This window comes from Hyaena hyaena, unplaced genomic scaffold (assembly GCF_003009895.1).
Source record: "Hyaena hyaena isolate Hyena2069 unplaced genomic scaffold, ASM300989v1 scaffold_213, whole genome shotgun sequence".
NCBI lineage: Eukaryota > Metazoa > Chordata > Mammalia > Carnivora > Hyaenidae > Hyaena > Hyaena hyaena.
Genome location: NW_024080843.1, coordinates 2,429,081 through 2,442,420, shown reverse-complemented (window position 1 = coordinate 2,442,420; position 13,340 = coordinate 2,429,081). Strand labels below are relative to the sequence as shown.

Genomic DNA, 13,340 nt, shown 5'->3' with positions numbered 1-13,340 from the left:
AAGTGGTATTTATTCCAGGGATGCAAGGATCGTTCAATATCTACACAAGTATCAGTGTGATACACTACATTAACAAAAAAAGAAAAAATTCCTATGATCATCTCAAAAGATGCAGAAAAAGCACTTGACAAAATTCAACATCTATTCTTGAAAAAACTCTCAACAAACTGGATATAAAAGAGACATACCTCCAAATAACAGAGCCCATATATGACAAGCCCACAGCTAACACCATAATGGTGAAAAATTTAAAGCTCTTCCTCTAAGATCAAGAACAAGACAAGGATACCTCCTCTGACAACTTTTATTCAACACAGTACTGGAAATTCTAGCCAGAGCAATTAGGCAAGAAAAAGAAATAAAAGGTATCCAGACTGCAAAGTAAGAAATAAAACTGTTTCGGGGTGCCTGGATGGCTCAGTGGTTAAGCGTCTGACTTCGGCTCAGGTCATGATCTCACAGTTCGTGGGTTCAAGCCCCGCATCAGGCTCTGTGCTGACAGCTAGCTCAGAGCCTGGAGCCTGTTTCAGATTCTGTGTCTCCCTCTCTCTCTCTGACCCTCCCCTGTTCATACGCACTCGCTCTCTCGCTCTCTCTCAGAAATAAATAAAACATTAAAAAAAACTAAAAAAAAATAAAACTGTCACTATCTAAACATAATGTACTATTATATACAGAAAACCCTGACGACTCCACCTAAAAACTGTTAAAACTAATAAACAAATTCAGTAAGTTTGTAGAATATAAAGTCAACATTAAAAAAAGTCAATTTTATTTCTATACACTAACAAACTATCAGAAAAAGAATCTAGAAAATTATCCCATTTATAACTGCATCAAAAACAATACAATATTTAGCAATAAATTTAACTAAGAAGATGAAAGGCCTGTACACTGAAAACTGTAAGACACTGATGAAAAAAACTGAATCAGACAAATAAAAAGATACTCCATGCACATGGACTGGAAGAGTACTGTTAAAATGTCTGTACTACCCAAAGCAATCTATAGATTCAATGCAATCCCTATCAAAATGCTACCAGCATTCTTCACAGAAATAGAAAAAAACAAACCTAAAATCTGGATGGAATCATAAAAGATCCCAAATAGCCTCTTTTTTGAGGGTAAAAAAAAAGGAGGCATACTTCCTGATTTCAAATTATATTACAAAGCTACAGTAATAAAACAGTATGGTACTGGCATAAAAACAGGCACATAGATCAATGGGCTAGATGAGAGCACAAAAATAAGCCTATGCATATGGTCAATTAACACATGATAAAGGAGCTAAGATATACAATAGGGAAAGGACAGTCTCTTTAATAAATGGTGCTGGGAAAATTGGACAACTAATACAAAAGAATGAAACCAGACCCATATCCTACACCACACATAAAAATCAATTCAAAACAGATGTATGACTTAAATTTAAGACCTAATACCATTAAAAAACAAAAAAGGAAAAAGAAAGAAAAAGACCTGAGATCCTAAAACTCCTAGAAGAAAACATAAGGGTAAGCTCCATGACAGGTCTGGGAAATGATTTTTTTGGATTTGACAGTGAAAGCAAAGGCAACAAAAGCAAAAATAAACAAGTGGGACTACAGCAAACTATAAAGCTTCTGCACAGGACAGGAAACCACCAGCAAAACAAAATGGCAAACTAGGGAATGAAAAATAAACATTTGCAAATTGTGTATCTGAAAAAAGGTTAATATTGAAAATATATAAAGAACTCACATATGGTTGAAGAGAAAAAAAAAAAAAGAAAGAAAGAAACCCATAAAAATCTGTTTAAAAATAGACAAAGGAACTAAAATACATGTTTTGCAAACAAAACACACAAATGGTCTACAGGTACATGGAATGGTGGTCAACATCACTAATCATGAGAAAAATGCACATCAAAACCACAATGAGTTATCATCGTATACCTGTTAGAATGGCTGTCATCAAAAATATGAGAAATAACAAGTGTTGGCAAGAATATGGAGAAAAGGGCCAATTATTGGTGGGAACATAAATTGGTATAGCTACTATGTAAAACAATATGGAGGTTCCTCAAAAAACTGAAAACAGAACTACCACATTGCTGTGTATATATGCAAAGAAAATGAAAATGAGTTATCAAAGTGCTATCTGGGGGCGCCTGGGTGGCTTAGTTGGGTAGGCATCCGACTTTCGCTTAGGTCATGATCTTGCGGTTCGTGGGTTCGAGCCCCGCGTCGGGCTCTGTGCTGACTGCCAGCTCAGAGCCTGGAGCCTGTTTCAGAGTCTGCGTTTCCCTCTCTCTCTCTGACCCTCCCCTGCTCACGCTGTCTCTCTCTCTCTCTCTCCTAGAAATAAATAAAAATATAAAAAAAAAAAAAATTTAAATTCCAGCAAGACTTAATAGTTCTATCACCTAACCAATCAAAGTGAATCTTTCGCAATCATTTAAAAAATGTTTTTATTTATTTATTTTGATTTCTAAGGAGCATTCTCTTAAAGTTTATTTTCAGATCATCCAATTTAAAAAAAATCAACTTTGATTTTCCAAGTAAATACATGAGATAGATAGAAATGGGTCTATTTTATTCCTGGGTTAGGGACTCTCCAGTCTTTGGGTTGATTTCATTCAGGTTTCAGGGTGCTAGAATACTGCCATGAAGGTTGCAACTGGTCTCTTGCCTTTTAAAAGCCAAAACAAAAGCACCTACGTAGCTCAGTCGGTTAAGCGTCAACTCCTGGTTTCAGCTCAGGTCATGATCTCACATTCACGGGTTCGAGCCCTGTGCTGGGCTCTGTGCTGACAATCTGGAACCTGCTTGGGATTCTATCTTTTTCCTTCTCTCTGCCTCTCTCCAACTGTCATGCTTTCTCTCTCTCAAAATAAATGAAGTTTTAAAAAATAAATTAAGAGGGATGCCTGGGTGGCTCAGTCAGTTAAGTGTCCGACTTTGACTTCGGTCATGATCTCACAGTTCATGGGTTCGAGCCCCACATTGGGCTCTGTGCTCACAGCTCAGTGCCTGGAACCTGTCAGATTCTGTGTCTCCTTCTCTCTCTGATCCTCCCTTGCTCACAGTGTCTCTCTCTCAAAAATAAACAAAACATTATAAATAAATATATGTTATATTTATATAAAGCCAAAACAAACCATCCCCTTAAGTCCTGACCATGATAAAACTAGTATCTTTAGCCCTCCCTTTATTTCATGGGGACTCCTTATTATATTTTGTTGGAAAATTTGGTCATGGCCCCCTTGACAGAGACAGAGAGAGATAAGAGCATGAGCAGGGAATAGGGACAGAGGGAGAAAAAGAATCCCAAGGATGCTCCCCATTCAGTGTGAAGCTCAATGTGGGGCCAAATCCCATGACCCTGGGACACTCAACCAACTGATGAGCCACCCAGGCACCCTGGTCACAGCCTTCTATACATTTATCTGTGCCTATGGTTATCCTTAATAATGCAGTGGGCCAAGTTATACTGATTTCTACTGTTAATCCAAACTTGCATTTCTTGAGCAGGAATACTATCACTTCTGTACTTACCGAATTCAGTTTCCTGATGATTTTGTTGTATTTATGTACCTCTATTAACAACTGCGAATGTCCTATAATTTTCCTTTTCTTATGAACTGTCTGTCTTTATTAAAAAGTTAGGGGATTCTCATAACAATCTGATAAGTGTTATCTGTTTCTCCTCAGAAGATTTTTTGGGTTTTTGGGGGGTACTTTTTTTTTGTTTCTTATTTTAAGCAATCTCCATACCCAACACGGGGCTCGAACTCATGATCCCAAGTTCAAAAACTACATGCTCTACCAACTAAGCCAGCCAGATGCCCTCCCCAGAAGATTTTTTTTTTTTAAATTTCTGAGAGAGAGAGAGAGAGAGAGAGAGAAACAGCATGAGCAGGGGAGGGTCAGAGAAGGTGGGAGACACAGAATCTAAAACAGGCTCCAGACTCTGAGCTGGCTGTCAGCACAGAGCCTGATGTGGGGCTCGAACCCACAGACTGTGGGATCATGACCTGAGCTGAAGTCGGACACTTTACCGACTGAGCCACCCAGGCGCCCCCAGAAGATTTTGTATACAACTGAAATTACATGTTCACTCAGCCTGTAAAGCAATCTAAGTCTAGTAGTTTGGTTTGGTTTTGTGATTGGAATGTTTTAAGTATCAGTTAAATTAAAGTTTTAATTTAGTTTAATTAATTAAAGTTACTTAGTAGTTCAAAGACTATTCAAGGTTCTTCCTTTCTTGAGTCATAAGCAGTATTTTTCTAGGAACTCTCCATTTCACCTAAATTTTCAAATGTATTGGCATAAAGATGTGCATTATTTCTTACCTCACAGGATAGCATTTGTAGCTATACCTTTTTTCCTTAATTTCATCACATTTCTGCATATGGGTGTTTTTTTTTCTGATTTCTTTGCTTCCCCCAGTGCATCAATCTATCTAATTGAGATGTTTAGTTCATAAATTTTAAGCTTTTCCTCTACTGCAGACATCTAAGACTATACATTTCCCTGTATTCCTTTAGTCTTATCCTAGTTGTGAATATTTTAGTGTGATTTTCCATGGACCTATGAATTGTTTGAAAGTGGTGTGAATTTCTAGACATAAAGCTTTTCTAGTTTTATCCTACTTTCATTTTTTTTTAAACATTTATTTTTGAGAGAGAGAACAAGTGAGGGAGGGGCAGAAAGACAGAGACAGAATCCACACTCTGAGCTGTTAGCATAGAGCCCAACGCAGGGCTCAAACCCACAAACCACAAGATCATGACCTGAGACAAAGGCGGACATTTAACAGACTGAGCCACCCAGGCACCCTACTGTCCTTGACTTCTAACTTTACTGTAACAGTGCTCAAAAACAGTAGTCTTGGGGGCACCTGGGTGGCTCAGTCAGTGGAGCTTGTGACTCTTCATCTCAGGGTTGGGTTCAAACCCCATGCTGGGTGTAGAGATTAATTAAAAATAAAATCTTAAAAAAAAAAGTCGGTATGAACAAGTCCTTCGATATTTCTTAAAGCTTGCTTTATGGCTTATTCTGTAGTCATTTTCATAAATGTTCCTTGCTCAAATATTACATGTAATAGTTTATGTGTGTATATCAGATCAAGCATTGTTAACTGATGTTCAAATATTTTATATTCATATAGGTATTTTGCTTGATCAAATTACTGAGAGAGGTGCATAAAATCTCTCAGTATACTAATGCGTTTAGAAATTTCTACTGTGACTCAGTTTTGGTTTGGACACTTTAAGATTGTTGTCTAGTACACTGTTATCTAGTATCTCCCTGTTGAATAGAACTTTAAACATTATTGAATAACTCTTTACCTTTATGAGTGCCTTTGTTCTCAAATTCTATTTTCCCTGATATTAATATGCTACACTGGTTTTCTTTTGGTTAGTATCTGCCAGCTAAATCTGACTTGTTTGCTTACTTTCAATCTTTCTGTATTTAGATGTGTAACTGATAAAAGAGAACTGAATTTTAGATGATTTTATCTACAGTATCTTTTAACTAGGTAACTCAATCCCTAGACATTTTTTATAACTGTTGATATATTCAGATTTGTTGTTACTAAATTATTTTACACTATTTGCCTTGTTTTATTGCTTCATCAAATCCCTCATCCTGACCCTGCTTGCCTTTTTTGGAATCAGGGTTTTTTTCAACTTTTTTCATTCAATTTCCCCACCTTCTTTTTACTACTTTTAAAGTTTAAATCTCTAGAGAAGCCTGGGTGGCTTAGACAGTTAAGGGTCCACCTGTTGATGTCAGCTTAGGTCTTGATCTCAGGGTCATGAGTTCAATCTGCATGATGGGCTCACATGGTGCATGTGGAGCCTTTTAAAAAAAAATAGAAAATGAAAATAAACAGGGGTGCCTGGGTGGCTTGGTCCATTAAGCATCAGACTTCAGCTCAGGTCATGATCTTGCGGTTGGTGAGTTCAAGCCCACAATGGGCTTTCTGCTGTCAACACAGAGCCTGCTTTGAATCCCCTGTCTCCCTCTCTCTCTGCCCCTCCTCTGCTCTCTCTCACAAAAATAAACAAACCTTAAAAAATAAATATATAAAATATAAATAAACATATCTCTATGTCTGCTCTTTTAGTTATTATCTCAGATTAACAAGCATTCTTAACAAGTCTAAAGTAAATCAATAATTTTTCCCTCTTCCACAACAAACAAGGACTTTACAGCTCTCATGTCAATCATTCCCTCTTTACCATAATTAACCACAGTTACCAAGTATTTTAGTTCTAGCTGGTGTTTAAAAGATCCAAAAACCTGAAATTAAATGTACTTGTTTGAAATATCAATGACTGTTTCTCCCCAGTATTCTTGTGGCCTGGTGGGTCTATCTAGATTTCCAGTTTAGGACTTTCCTCTTGTACTCTTGTTAAGAACCCAATTCTTCTTTTTTTTTTTTTGTAAATAGTTTATTGTCAAGTTGGTTCCCATATAACACCCAGTGCTAATCCCCACAAGTGCCCTCCTCCATGCCCATCACCCCCCTTCTCCTCCTCCCCACCCACATCAGCCCTCAGTTTGAAGAACCCAATTCGTAACACTTCATATGGTGTATTAGTTCCCCTACCTAAATGCATGCTCACTCTAAAATCATCTATAAAACAGAAATCTAACTGCCTTAATCATATTTTATGCTTCCATTTACTTATTTATTTATTGAGTGCAGGAGAGGGGGCAGAGGGGAGGGGAAGAGAGATAGAGAGAGAGAGAGACAGAGACAGAGAGAGACAAAGAGAGCGCGCGCCCTAAGTAGGCTCCATGCTCAGTGTGAAGCCTAATGTAGAGCTCAACCCTATGACCCTGGGATCATGACCTGAGTCAAAATCAAGTACTAAACACCTAACCAAGGCGCCCCCTTAGGTCTCCATTTAGATACCATCACAGAGACCATTAGACATCGTTATTTTTATTATCCTGAGACTTTTTAATGTACTTCTTGTTTGCTATCTGTGATCCATTAACTGGGATTTGAAAGACTTCCCCCCAATCTAAATTCCCCCCAAAATATTTACTGTCTGCCTGAATCCCTTACTTTCAATAATGGAATCTAATTACAATTTTCATAAATATATCAACTTATTCAACAATCAAATATTTACTGAAAACCAACTGCTATAAGGTACAAAACAAACAATATATACTTTCTACCCTAAAGAGATTCCAGTCTGATTTGGGAAAAATATGTAAAAATAGGAAATGATTATACGATAAAGATGACAAGAAAGCACAGGGAAAATATACTTCATGAGGGAGGAGAAGGGCAAATAAAGACTTTGTGAGGAAATAACATTCTTATGGTATTTGAAGATGTATGGCCATCCATTCCTAAATACTTGGCAAAAATGATGGTGCTCCCACAAGATACCATGGGATCATAATTATAATATATAATCATGTATATAACCATAGATAACACATAATCATATATGTAATCATTATCATAGTTAAAGAGCTAGCCCCTCAGCTTGCAGAAATTCTGTCAAGACATGCTCTGCAATTTTTTGTTAAAAATTTAAGACACTTCAATTTGAGCAACAAATATTTTTAGCAATTAGCTAAGGCCCCTTAGGATAGAACTAGATCACAGATCAGAAAAAGTCAAAACTTCTTCCAAATTTAACCACACTAACATGCTTGATAAAATACACCATTTTATATGGGGTGCCTGGCTGGCTCAGTTGGTGGAGTGTACGACTCTTAATCTTGGGATTGTGAGTTTGAGCCCCACGTTGGGTATAGAGATTACTTGAAAATAAAATCTTAAAAAAAAAAACCCACTCCATTTGTATAAAAGCTCACGTCTTAAAAATTTTTACCAAGCACAATTTTACTCTATGTCAAAGATTAGCAGACACTCTGAGGCAAGAGTTTCAAGTCTCTAGACCTCAGTTTACTTGTAAAACAACTAAGAGTATGGGGGGGAAAATCCTTAAGGCCTCCTCCTACAGTAATACCATAATAATAAAAGCATGCCAGAGTATTAACATAAATAGATAGCTGAAAACCAGAGAATTCAATTGGATACTCACTTGGACACATTGCCCACTACTATGGTTTTCTTTACAAAAAGTCGTGAAGTCTCATCTCCTGTAAGATCAGCATTCCGCTGCTCTGTTTTGTGAGAGCCAGTCATACTAGTAGTGTCCTGAAAGAAATCATAATCAATGTTCACTATCAATGTGGACAATTTCCAATAGGCAGAAACCACAAAATCACAGAAGGTATGAATGGAATAACTCAGATTTTTTTTATTACCAAATTCTCTGGCTTTGTCCTACCTCTCAGAGCAATAAAGAGTAGTTTCACTATATCTTTTGCCTTAGTTTATATTTGTTCACGTAACTCCATACATATGTATGTTTTTAACAGTCATACATCTCTGCTTTGTATATGCAAATAAGATATGGAAGGATACACAAGAAACTATTACAATGGTTACTTCTGGGAAATGGGAATGGGAAAAGCTCAATGGGATTTACTTTCTTTTCAACCTATTATATTAAAATTTTTTCAATGAGAAATAACATAGACATGATTAATTTAAAGTTTGACTATAGATTGCCAAGGTTTAAATCCTTACTCTTCCTTTTACTAGATGGAAAGTTTTGTTTAATTACTTGACTTCTCTATCACGATTTCCTCATCTATAAAATAAGGATAACAGGGGTGCCTGGCTGGGTCAGTCAGTCGAGAATGTGACTCTTAATCTTGGGGTTGTAAGTTTGATCCCCATATTGGGTGTAGAGATTACTCAAAGATAAAAATCTGGGGTGCCTATGAGGCTCAGTCAGGTAAGCGTCCAGCTTCAGCTCAGGTCATGATCTCAAGGTTCGTGGATTAGAGCCCAACATGGGTCTCGCTCCTGTCAGAGTTTAGAGCCTGCTTCAGACTCTGTGTCTCCCTCTAGCTCTACCCAACTCCTACTCGCACTCTCTGTCTCACAAAAATGAATAAACATTAAAAAAAAATAATAAAAAATAAAATTAAGGATAGCAGTACCTGTGTCACATGATTATTTTGTACAGTTCTCAGAGAAGAACCTGGTACATAGTAAACACTAAATATTTGTTACATAAACATGAGCATGTATATTACATACAAGATGGTAAGTTTTTAAATCCTATGACCAGTATTACCTAATTTTTTTTTAATTTAAAACAAAAAACAGGGGCACTGGGTGGCTCAGTCAGTTAGGCCTCTGACTTTGGCTCAGGTTTTGATCTCATGGTTCTTGACCTCAAGCCCACATCAGGCTCACTACTGGCAGCACAGAGTCTGCTTCAGATCCTCTGTCTCCCCTCTCTGCCCCTCCCCCACACTTTCTCACAAAAATAAAACATTAAAACACACACACATACATATAAAAACAAAAAAAAACAACAAAAAAGGAGTGCCTGGCTGGCTCAGTCGGTAGATTTGGGGGTTGTAAGTTAAAGCCCCATGCTGGGTGTAGAGATTACTTAAAAATAAAATCTTAAAACACACACACACACACACACACACACACACACACACACACACACAAATGCAGTGTTTGCTCAGAAATAATAGTGGTTAGAAACAAGTAAATCCAAACACTAAGAGTTTTCATTTTTGTGTGGCAGCATCATAAATGACTTTTCTACTCTTTTTTACTTTCCTGTAGTTTAAAATTTTCAACAATGAATACAGATTCACAATCAGAAATTTTTTAAATCTGACTTTTATCAAAAATAAATCAAATCCTTGATGTCTATGTGAAAAGCAACCTGGAGATCTCCTCTACCACAGAACACCTGGCTAGGAAAATCATCCAGTAAGAGCTCCATAGCCAAAAATTATATATACCAAGAAATTCAGAGCAGCTTGATATGAGAACTCAAATAAGAAACTGGCAGGATCAAAGAGGAATAAATGGTTTTCAATTCTATTTATTGTCAAGTTTCCCCCAGTTTTTAAAGCATTAAAGTTCCACAAAGGAAAATGCTGAAGAGAAAATAAAACATGACAGAATGGAAAGACTTTGGACAAGGTCACAGAATTGCCAATTCCTAAAGGTTTCTCTCATTGTCTATGTGGATGGCATCTAGGAGTTGTGCTGTGCACAGTTCTGATTCAGTTTAATTCTCAGTTCTGATACCTGTGGGCAAATAGAACTTTAACCTCTTCGAGATGGTTTCCCCATCTCCAAAAGGGATATAATTAACTTATTTCCTAGGGTTCTTATGAAGGGAAAATGAAATAATACATACTTAGTAAATACTAGTTCCCTTCTCTGACTCCCTCCCTCCCATCCAACTATACCCTTCCAGTATTTCGACTTGGTCTCTGTTCCATGTTGTTTGAGAGTCTTTCCTCTAAATCCATATTGCTGTTATTGTCTTTGTCAGATAAGAAGTCATTGTGTTGAGATAAAGAATCACTTTCTGAATGATTGGCTGATGGTGTTTCTGATCTCTGATTGGCAGGAGAGGATGACCTAGATGGTGACTCCAAAAATTTCTTGATGGCAGGATGATTAAAAACCATTGTATCACATGTCTTTGATCCCTGCAAAAATGAAAGCAAGCAAGTCAAACTTTTAATCAAATCCACAAAAGCAAAATTTTAATCTTTCTAAAACCCTTATCTCTTTAGAGGTCATGCTTGAAATTCTTCAAAATCTCCCCATACCGTAAAATCAAGTCCAAACTCCTTAATGTGGTCTGAGTCAACAAAACAAAAACTAAAAAGTGATAAATAATTATGTGAAGGTCCTAACACTAAAAGCTAAAGACGCAAGTTCTCTGTAAATGAAAAATCAAGGTGAATAGGTAATAACATATAGAAAGATTGGACTTTTAAAAAATTAGTCTCACAATGCTTTAACACAAACACATCAACTGCTCTAAATAAAACATTCCTGTAAGATATATAAAGATTTTTAAAATGTGTATATAAAATTGCTCCTACATAGAGTAAAATGCAGTACAGAATGCTTTAAAAGGATTAATACTTACATATAATATTTGCTATCAGACCAGTACTGAAGCCTGGAGTATTTTTGTGTATCTTGTTACTTAGATACAAAATACAGTGTACTCTGTCATAATATGATCCACTCTACAGTTCCTAGGAAGCCCAGCTTTTAAAAACTGTGCTATTAACATAATTTAGTGAGAGAAAAGGAGACAGAGACTAGGGCTTCAAAGCAACAAAATTGTTGAATTTCAATAATAAAGGGTATTTTTTTGAGCTGTGATGTATTTTGTTACAGCAAACTAAAAATAATTAAATAGCAGATCATAGTAGACAAAAATACACCCAAATATCCTTGAATAAATCCTAATCAGAACAGAAAAAAAAAAAAAAAATCAGTGCACTTCTAGACCACCAAATAACACAGTTCAGAACTGTTAATGGTTTTAAAAAAAAAAAAAAAAAAAGGCAACAAAACATTAAATGGACAACCAGCTCTTCAGACACAGTAGTTATAAGCCCTGTGTCATGCAACTGCTAGCTTATAAGAGACGACATTAAAATCCACCCTGAGTTGAAGAGTGTCTCCCAAAAATTCATATGCACCCTGAATTTGTGGTGAATATGAATGTGACTCTGGAAACAAGCTCTTTGCAGATGCAATCAAGTTAAGATGAAATCATACTGGATTAGGGCCTATCTAATAAGAGGGAAATGTGGACAGAGAGAAACTGAGAAGACACACAAGGGGGAAAATATCCATGTGAAGATACACACAGAAACTAGATTGATGTAGCCACAAGCCAAGGAATGCCAAGGTTTACCAGCAACTGCCAGAAGGTAGGTGAAGGCAAGGAAGGATTCTTCCCTAGAACCTTCAGAGACAACATGGTCCAGCCAATGCCCTGACTTTGGACTGCTAGCCTCCACAATCATGAGATAATAAATTCCTCCTGTTTTAAGCCCCCAAGCTTGTGGTACTTTGTTATGACAGCTCTAAAAAAACAGTTCAGGGGCACCTGGGTGGCTCAGTTGGTTAAGCGTCCAACTTCGGCTCAGGCCATAATCTCATGGTTCGTGGGTTTAAGCCCCATGTCCGGGCTCTGTGCTGACAGCTCAGAGCCTGGAGCCTGCTGTGGATTTTGTGTCCCTCTCTCTCACTCTCTCTCCCCAGCTAACATATGCACTCTCTCAAAAATAAACATTTAGAAAAAGAGAAATTAAAAAATAGTTCAGACTCTAATGATACGTATTAGGAAACTCCTAAAGTAGAAGAAACCACGATCTAACATCTAAGATTAAACTCAAATAATGCTCCAGATTTCTCCAAGACAACATTAAAAGTACCACCAATGCCAGGTTCTCTAAGCTCCACAAGATGACATGAAACTCAAAATACAGTACCTCCTATTGGTAAAAACCATGGGGAACAATGCAAAGAAAGCAGTATGCTGTCACACCTTCCCTAGCCCTGCCACCATTCTCACTGAGCCAGTACTATCCAAGAGAATGATCTTAATTCTGAGAAAACTTACGAAAAAGAAATTTTAAAATGAAAACGAAAAGTTATGCTGAAATTATCAAACTGTCAAAGAAGAAACACTTCTGCTTCAGTTCAACCCTAACCCCATTCCTTTATAATTGGTCCAATCTCTTGGCAATCCCATTAACTAAGCGGTTATACTTAGTATCTTTACTAGGACCTGATTACTAGAGCTCCTGATATGATATAATCATGAGATATACAGAATCACCTATGATGTATTATTGCCAAAAATCTCTAACTTTAGTAAAATCTTTATACCCAACTACCAGTTTGCAAAAAAAAAAAAAAAAAAAAAAAAAAAGAGGGAATGAAGGAATAACTCAAGGGAAAAATTAATAAACTGAAAATGTGGGATATTCTATAAACATGAATGAACTAATCTCTTCAAATAAGTCAGCATCATGTGGAAAAGGTGAAAGACGTATTTTAGACAAAATGAATCTACAGAAACAAAACAGCCAAATGTAGCCCATGAAACTTGATTAGATCCTATGTCAAAAAACCAGCTTTAAAAGATATTCTGGGGGGGCGCCTGAGTGGCTCAGTCGGTTGGGCATCCGACTTCGGCTCAGGTCATGATCTCCGGTTTGTGGATTCGAGCCCTGCATCAGGCTCTGTGCTGACAGCTCAGAGCCTGGAGCCTGCTTCTGATTCTGTGTCTCCCTCTCTCTCTGACTCTCCCCTGCTCACGCTGTCTCTCTCCCTCAAAAAATAAATAAAACCTTAAAAAAAAAAAGATATTCTGGGGACAGAGCACCTGGTGGCTGTTCGACTTTGGCTCAGGTCATGATCTCAGTTCATGAGTTTGAGACCCACACTGGGCT

The 13,340-nt window shown here is 37.1% G+C and overlaps 1 protein-coding gene across 2 annotated transcripts in view; it reads right to left on the bottom strand.

Moving 5' to 3' along the window:
- YEATS2 (YEATS domain containing 2) overlaps positions 1 to 13,340 on the bottom strand; it is a 113,699-nt gene that overhangs the window by 72,415 nt on the left and 27,944 nt on the right. For both annotated transcript variants that reach the window (XM_039242334.1, XM_039242333.1), the window contains exons 5-6: positions 10,317 to 10,562; positions 8,063 to 8,178 (exon numbers count right to left, since the gene is read on the bottom strand). In XM_039242334.1, the coding sequence (XP_039098265.1) occupies positions 8,063 to 8,178; positions 10,317 to 10,562 (362 nt within the window). The remainder of the gene's footprint in view (positions 1 to 8,062; positions 8,179 to 10,316; positions 10,563 to 13,340) is intronic.